Source organism: Drosophila tropicalis, unplaced genomic scaffold (assembly GCF_018151085.1).
Source record: "Drosophila tropicalis isolate 14030-0801.00 unplaced genomic scaffold, ASM1815108v1 contig_867, whole genome shotgun sequence".
NCBI lineage: Eukaryota > Metazoa > Arthropoda > Insecta > Diptera > Drosophilidae > Drosophila > Drosophila tropicalis.
Genome location: NW_027173362.1, coordinates 2,876,785 through 2,884,814, shown reverse-complemented (window position 1 = coordinate 2,884,814; position 8,030 = coordinate 2,876,785). Strand labels below are relative to the sequence as shown.

The following is an 8,030-nucleotide window of genomic DNA, read 5'->3' as shown; positions in this document are numbered from 1 at the left end:
ATATATTGTAGCTAGAAGTGATATACTAATCTTTAACCTTGGGAGTTCAAGTCAAAGTTTTGAAAAAGTAATGGCGGTTTTCGTCGGACAACATTTTCCATCAGCTATACAAAATCATATATTATATCATCAAGACATTAGATTGTCCAAATGTTGCAAAACCAAATAAAAATGTAAGTGGTACTAATTTTCGAGCGTCTACTGTATAGGATTTCCTATTTTGCAGTGTCACATCAGACATGAAAAAATGTCAAATCCGCTTTTTGGTATTTTTCTGCTAACCACCTTCAACCCCATGTAAACGGAAAACTGTCAGCAATAAACGAAAAATAAGAAACGAAAAAAAATGTTCCAATAGGATATTTAACGACCTGTCGTCCCTATGGCAACTATATAAATTATATGGTTGACCAATCTGAGCGATATTTGGGAGTATAATTGGCAAATGGCACTAAAAATTCGAAAAATTAAGAACTTGAATGGGAATAATTAAAGAGTCAAAAACAGTTTTTCCAATTTGAACTTGTTTACGCCCGTTTCCAATCGTTCCTATGGCAGCACAAATAAGGATATAGAATATAGTTTTTTCAACAAACTGAAAAAAAATGTCAACGGAAAGCAATACGCCAGTGGATCCACGGGTTCAGGTGAGCAAAGGATTAAAAAATGGTAGCCAATCAAAGAGCGAATGTTAACCAATTTATTTTTCTCTTCTTTCCGTTAGATTGAGCTGGAGAAGCTAAACACAGCTACGGATAATATAAACCGTTATGAAGTGGAGCTAGATGTGAGTTCTTGTTTATCTTTTTTTGTTTCACAAATTTGTTTTGTGACCATTGATTAATATTTGTCTTTTATTGATTTTTCTATTTGGTCCACTTTACATAACAACAACAACAACAACAACAACAACAATAATAACAAAGGAGGCCAAATGCGAGTTCAAACGGTTATTGGCCGAGAGTGTGGTGCGAATTAAGGCGGCAGCCCATAAACTAGGCAATTCAATTGATGCCGCCAAACCGTATTACGAATCACGCATTTACGCTGCCCAATTGGCCAAGGAGACCCAACAGGCGGCCGCCAACCATGAGAAAGCCAAATCCATACATGCGGCCGCCAAAGAAATGGTCTACCTGGCCGAACAGGGTTTGGGCGAGAAATCAACACTGGATACGGCCTGCCAGGAAATGCTCAGTCATGCGGCCAGTAAAGTGAATCAATCCCAATTGGAGGTGACCGATACACGGAATGCCCTCAAAATGTGCCAACTAAAATTGGAGGTGGCCAACAATCGAGTGGGAAAACTGCAAGGACAACTCAAGCAGGCCTTGAGGGCATCCAGGTACCTTAATAAACTCTACTAGATTCATTTAAGGCACTGGGATATGGTCAACCTTGAAACTGTAGCTTTCAAACTTATTTCAAAGGGGGAAAAATCCGTCCAATGCAATAATGTTGCATTCGGAAAATGATATACATAAGTCATAATATTGAATATAAGAACGGATATATCTACAAATGTATATAGAACTTATTTCTAGTACGGTTGAAATGGATGGACAAAATGTCGATCTGTATGATTTTATTTAGAATTTGGTGTCTATAAATATTGTTTTTTTATTTTTGGTTTTCTATATATTTACTATCTTTACTTTTGGTATTGTTTCTTTTATTTATTTTACTGTCTCTATTTGGTTTTTCTTTCTTACCTTGATATTAATACCTTTAGATTGCAGATCAAACGCAATTACCTTTTGTTGAGATTCTTAAACTCAATGCACGCTTTATATTGTCCACTCTGTTCGTGAGTATTTTCTTTGATTGTTTTGTTTTGGCACGTTATCCATTTTCTTATGTAGTTATTTAGCTATGTAATCTGACTTAGTAACTAACTGATACTAAATTTTGTAGGCCCTATTACGAGACGCGTGCCAATTATAATGGTCTACTGAAGGCCCAAAAGCTGCGCGTTAACGAACTGGAAGCGAAAGTGAGCTCGGCGAAAATGACATATAACGAGGCTTTAAAGAATCTGGAGCAAATCTCCGAGGATATACATAGGCAGCGACAGCAGCGCAACAATTTGCTTAACTACGAGGCCATGCTAAGGCAGGTGGATACTCCGGGGGCAATCAAAGCGGAGACGCAGGTGGAGTCGGAGCAAGTACTAAACAATGTGACATCCAATGCGAATGAGGAAGATGAGGAGGAGTATTTGAGCATGCCGGAGCGTCTGAGTATTAGTGGGGCGAGTTCGCCGCATCGGTCGACATTGAGTGATCCGCACGATTGTCCACACTTGCTGCAAGATTTCGAGGCTGTATTGACGTTTCCATCAAAACGTTTGCCCAAATCGGCAAGTGCCAGTGCCACAGACGGAGACTCACTGTTTGCTCAGTCGCAGGGCTTGCACGGACCGTACGACTCGACAACGCCGGCTCCAAATCAGGCTCAGGATCAGGACATTGAGCAATGGACAGAAATTCGTCTTTCGCATTCCGATAGCACTAGTTCCAGCTACTCTAATCAATCTCGAGGAGGATTGGGTGGATTGGGGTCACTAGAACCGGATATCGATGCCCAATCGCAACATTCCACCTCGTCATCGGATGAGCCCAAACGGAAAGTGACCTGTACAACCATATTTCATCAGGATCAGGATGGCGGAAATGAAGGAATGGGATCTGGTCAGCAGCAGATGAGCCGCAAGCAAAGTCTCAGTCAATGGTTGTCCCGCTCGAATAGCTTTAAGAGCAGCGGTCGGCGACAGAGTTTTGATTTGCTTATCGATGCCGGCGACAAGGTGAAGGATGTCTTTAACTACGGCTTTCAGAAGGTGGGCAGAACATTGGAGCGCCGCAACAGCGAATCGGAGATGGCTCAAACGGAAACTGGCGGTGCTGGTGCTGAAACGGAGGCTTTGCTGGCTGGTTCCACGACGACAACTCCCTCATCGGTGACAACATCCACATCTTTGGCCTCAGGCAATGCGTCTGGCGGCAATACCAGTGACTTCTTTCTATTCAGCAGGTCAGTAGATGGAGGCAACGGGGCTGGTGGTGCCAGCGGCAGTCGTGGCCGTGGCGGAAGCCTTTTGAATACGCTCCAGGATCGCCTGACAAAGCTTATTTGAACATGAATTTTAGCAACGGTTTATCAATTCGTTGATATCGATCGGTCAATCAGCCACAGAAGCAATAAATTTGATTATAATTGAAAACGAATTTGATAATACTAAAACATAAAATTGACAAACAATCGATCGATATTACAACGAGCAATTAATCGGTAAACGCAAAATCGACACAAAAATTGATAAATCCAGACAAAATAAATCGATCGATACAAGAAGCTAAATCGAACAAAATAGTCTGCAAGTGAATCATTTCAAAATTTGATTGAAATTATTGAAATAATGCAGTAATAAATCGTTACCATCGATAGATTCATTTAGCACAATACGAAAGCAAAAAAATAAATAAATTGCACTTATCGATCAATTATTTGAAATGATTGTTCATGCAATAAAGCGATCGATCGATCCTTGAATCGTTAGGCGTGAACAAACCGTGTTCTCATCGACTAAAATTCCACCAACAAAATTCAAATTTTTATATAATCTATATTTGCACCCATTCAACCACCAAACAACAATAACAACAACATCAACAACAAGAACAACAATAGCTAGAGACAACTACAACATCTCTTCCAATCCAAGAACAACAACAGAAAACTATTAATCAAAAATTGTTACTAAATTGGCTCCGCTCATTTATCCCTCCAAAACAAAAAAAGAAAAACAAACCCGAAACCAAAACAAACCAAAAACCTCCAAATTAAATTAAATTACACAAATTTTCAAACTCTAACCTTCCACCATCCACCAGAACAAGAACTACAAATCGCTTTGCACGACCGCACGCTTCTAATTCAACAAACATTATTACAATCCAATCAAATCACAAGATAACTTCCTGTATGTACTACCTTTTAAATTAAGAAACTCATGTTCGTTTGATCATCCTGAGCGTAGACCGAGTCCTCTCCAAGTTAAACAAACAGTAAGCTCACTCCGATTGTAAACTCTATTCTAATCCTGGTAATACTCCTACCAAATCTGTCTGTGAACTAAAGACTGTAACGATATTTTATCTATATACACTCACCTAACCAATGTGTAGTAACTTTATTTTGTAGAAATTTGTCAGTTTTTTATTTCTATTAAAACAAAGACTGATTTTAGGGCCAATCGTTCCTATAGGTGCTATAAGAGAATATAGTCCACCAATTTTGATATTTAAAAAAGTTTAACATATTTCGGCGACACTTAATTTTATACAGAGTGACTTCTGTCTACGCCCAGTTTTGTTGTGTGTTGTACGTTTCTTATATGTATACCAACTTTATATATATATATATATATCGATTCTTTGTTAATATCCTCTCACATGATGCACTTTCACGTTCCATTGCTTTTAAATTATATTCTAACTGTCTATTTCTCACATTCTGTATATATCTGTCAGATCCGAATGTCAGATACAAAAAAAACTTAAACTAAAAACCATTTACAAACAACCAAACCAATACCTACTACCTAAACATTCCAGATCCTCAGAACCCAAAGAATTACTATCCGATGAGCAGGTTGAAAATTTACTTTTAAATCACACGGTGGACGAGCATGGAGCCATTATAGTGGAGGAGCTTAAATCGCCAACAACAGCAATGCAACAACAGAAGCCACAACATCCGCTGAGTGTGGCAGGAGCCGCACGTGCTGCTTTGCTCTTTTAAAAGGCTTTATCATGTTGAATGTTTTTAATTCTTGGCCGGGGACTGTGCACAAAACACAAGAAGAAGACACTCAATCAAATGCGGAATGATGTAATGGACCAGCGAATGACAAAGAAAAGACCATATCAAAGGGAGAGAAGAAGACGATATAAAAGATGTAGCTAGGAGCAAAAGCAGGTAATGGTGGCAAAAATGATGAAGATGATGATGATGGAGCAGTACCAGACCAGTACCCGCCCGGTATTGTACTATGTTGTGCTAACTATTTTAAATATTTATTCTAATCAAATCCTACAAAATCATGTGCAATAATAATAATAATAATGTTGAAATGAGAGTTAGTTACATTTTATGCTGTTCACAAAAAGCAATTAAACCTTAAACCCCAAGATGATAAAAACCTAGTCAGAAAAGTCAAAAAAAAAAAAAAAAAAAAAAAAAACAACAAAAACATAGAAATAAATCCGTTTTAGTAGCAGTTATTGAATGTGTGTGCAAAATGAATCTAATGCAATTTAAATTGAGTAAAAGGCAAACGGAATCGAAAAAATACAAAATAATTCTAATTATGTTACGAGTATATAGCATATACATACATACATATAGATCTATACAAGATTATTTGACAAAAATTATTAATCATCTCAAATGAAGTTTTATTTGGGGCTTGCTTGAATATTGGAAAAAAGAGCGCGAAAGTAATAACAGGTAAAGTTAGAAATGGTATGGGTCTAATCTCTGGAATACTGCTTTCTAGAACACACTTTCAATCGTACGATACTTTAATATACATATGTATGTACATTATGGATATTGCTGGTCTAGATACATGGAGAAATTTCATTTTCTTACTGGACACTCTGAGAATCATCCAATAGGTAGATTTCCAATGAATCATAAAATTCTGCAAATAACTTTTTCATAAGTTTCAATTTAATTAAACGAATTTGGCTAAAGCTAATCTTTAAAGCATCTTCATCAGGTTCAGTACTTATGGAATAGAGATTTCCAAAAGAGACGTGCTGGCAACATGGAGTCTCGTTTCAGGCATTTAGGATGCGTCAGACTGGAAATAATGTTGAACTTCAATGAGCTAATCGAATCATCAGTATTAATATCTAGCACTTACAGAAAGTTTGCTTGGCGAAGGCGCTCCAAATAACCATCGGTAGCCACAGCAGTTAGGAAAATTTTACGTGCAACACGTGGCACCTGCGGTTGCAGTTGTCTGGCCAACTTTAAATGTGTATTTGCAGCACTGGCCACCTCAAAGATGCATTCCTCAACGCCTTTGTCGTCGCTGGCACTTCTCAGGATACGCTCCTGGCTAACACCGTGACGTACCAATACTTCGAGTGGCACACAAATCTGCTGCTGTCGTCCAGCCAATGGAATGGCTCGCAATAAGGTAGCAATACCCTGAGCCTTGCCCAAATGCGAGGCAGCATGATCTACTTGCATGTCCCGCACGCCACTAGCCTCGACAATAAGATGAAGCAGGGCCGAGAAGGTTTGATCAGCGTAATCTTCCAATTCTTTCAAAGATTCAAACGCCTGGCTCGGTGGGCGTTCGCGGGCAGTTACCAAGCGACGTAAGTAGATTTTGTTTAGCTTACGCATACCAAGTGTATGCTGCAATTCGCGCAACACAGGCTGATCCTTGACGTATGAGCCACTGGAGGGGGAAGACGACTCGAAGCATTTGTCAATCGAATCGTACCAGAATTTCAAACGCATCTTAGCTAATTGGGGCTCCGAGAGCTAAGACAATCAGTTAATTATCAACCAGTACTTAAATTAGTAACCATACCACTCACTTGTCCATGTCCTCCTACAGCTCGAGACACTTCCACGTTAAAGGCACGCAAAGCAAATGCTGTGCGGCGCAGCTCCTGCGGTAGCAGCAATGTACTCAGATAGTTCTCATAGTCATATTTCCTAGGGGTGGGAACAGACATATATCATTGAAGATGCATATCCGGCAAATCCTGGACGACGGCGACATGAACTTACTGCACAAGGCCCATGCAATAGTTGGCGCCGAATTGGTTACTTTTTTTAGTTTCATTTGATTTTGATTCTGTGACCGTAGCTCCGTAACTCCTGGTTATATTCAAGACTCCTCCAATAGACAATTGTCTATGTTGTAATAAGCGCCGCATTTTATTTGTTTTTATTTCTGATAGTCGGTTTTTTTGGCGCCACCTACTAAACAGCTGTTCGATCAGCTGCGACGAAAATATCGATAGGCTTACTCCGATAAATTTGATATTCGATAGCAAAGCGAATTCACAATACCTAGGCGAATTCACTGCTCCACGTCATAGTTGTTGTTTTATTTCTCTAAAAATTGTAAAGTTGGTGAGCAATTAAAAAAAAGTTAAACGTAAATTGTATGTAGTGTCAGCATCATGGTTTACATCGACCGCAGTGAGTAAATATTCATTAAACAGTTAATCTCCATACTAACCGTATCGATTGTAGATGGTCGAGTCTGGGAGAAGCGTCCTTGGGACTGGCAGCGTATAGTAGAGATATTTTTTGGACTCTGGTACATGATAGTGCAATTGTAAGCTGGACTCTGTTTGCTTTGAATATAAAACAGAACAGAAATTTACGCATAACTTCCTTGCAGCTTTCAAACTTTAGTGGCCCCCTTCAATGGCAATGGCAACGGCAATAATGACAATCAGCGACGTAGTAACTGGGGCGGAGGATGGGGTGGTGGAGGCGGCGGTGGTGGCGGTGGAGGAGGCGGAGGCGGTAGTGGAGGAGGTGGTGGTCTGAGACCCAATCGTCGAATTGGACGAATACCGCAGCAAATGAGTTGCAGTACTTGCCCAAACGGAGGAGGATGTGGGTAGAAGAACTAAATACAGATAAGTTAATCTCTCCACGGATGTCAGGTGTTCACAAACTAGTGATATAGTGTTGCCGGTATTTTCCCTCAACAAAGCTCCAAATTTGTCATTCATCTCCATGCAAATCTAATAGTAAATTAGATAAATAATTGTAAATATAAGTTTTATACAAAATTCATTGTAAAATTACTTATATTATTAACTTTATGATTTTTTTGGGCAATAAAACTATTATAACAAGATTAATTGACAATTAACAATAAAATCTCATATTAACTCAAATATATTAGCAACTTATCCTAAATTTCCAATGCTGAGCAAGGCTCGATCAGCAATTTTTTTGATTTTATAATCTATATATGTTTA

General features: G+C 39.0%; 3 protein-coding genes across 5 annotated transcripts; 2 read left to right on the top strand and 1 right to left on the bottom strand.

The window, feature by feature from the left end:
• Positions 1 to 280: 280 nt before the first annotated feature.
• On the top strand, positions 281 to 5,438 carry LOC137583484 (SH3 domain-binding protein 5). 3 transcript variants are annotated; one of them, XM_068298532.1, is made up of 7 exons: positions 281 to 647; positions 725 to 787; positions 927 to 1,345; positions 1,733 to 1,807; positions 1,915 to 3,033; positions 3,894 to 3,982; positions 4,617 to 5,438. In XM_068298532.1, the coding sequence occupies exons 1-7, from the start codon at positions 606 to 608 to the stop codon at positions 4,670 to 4,672; spliced, it is 1,863 nt and encodes a 620-aa protein (XP_068154633.1). In that variant the 5' UTR covers positions 281 to 605; the 3' UTR covers positions 4,673 to 5,438. The 3 variants fall into 3 exon arrangements, with proteins under 3 accessions (XP_068154633.1, XP_068154632.1, XP_068154634.1); XM_068298531.1 differs by lacking the exon at positions 3,894 to 3,982 and having other exon boundaries at positions 282 to 647; XM_068298533.1 differs by lacking the exons at positions 1,733 to 1,807; positions 3,894 to 3,982 and having other exon boundaries at positions 284 to 647.
• Positions 5,439 to 5,714: 276 nt separating this feature from the next.
• Positions 5,715 to 7,032, bottom strand: sicily (NADH dehydrogenase (ubiquinone) complex I, assembly factor 6 homolog sicily). The gene is made up of 4 exons (XM_068298582.1): positions 6,817 to 7,032; positions 6,621 to 6,741; positions 5,933 to 6,564; positions 5,715 to 5,869 (listed from the first exon to the last, which is right to left on the bottom strand). Exons 1-4 carry the CDS (start codon positions 6,963 to 6,965, stop codon positions 5,788 to 5,790), a joined length of 984 nt encoding a protein of 327 aa, XP_068154683.1. The 5' UTR covers positions 6,966 to 7,032; the 3' UTR covers positions 5,715 to 5,787.
• Positions 7,033 to 7,092: 60 nt separating this feature from the next.
• On the top strand, positions 7,093 to 7,910 carry LOC137583529 (glycine-rich selenoprotein-like). The gene is made up of 3 exons (XM_068298595.1): positions 7,093 to 7,233; positions 7,288 to 7,372; positions 7,439 to 7,910. Exons 1-3 carry the CDS (start codon positions 7,215 to 7,217, stop codon positions 7,665 to 7,667), a joined length of 333 nt encoding a protein of 110 aa, XP_068154696.1. The 5' UTR covers positions 7,093 to 7,214; the 3' UTR covers positions 7,668 to 7,910.
• The last annotated feature ends 120 nt before the right edge of the window (positions 7,911 to 8,030 follow it).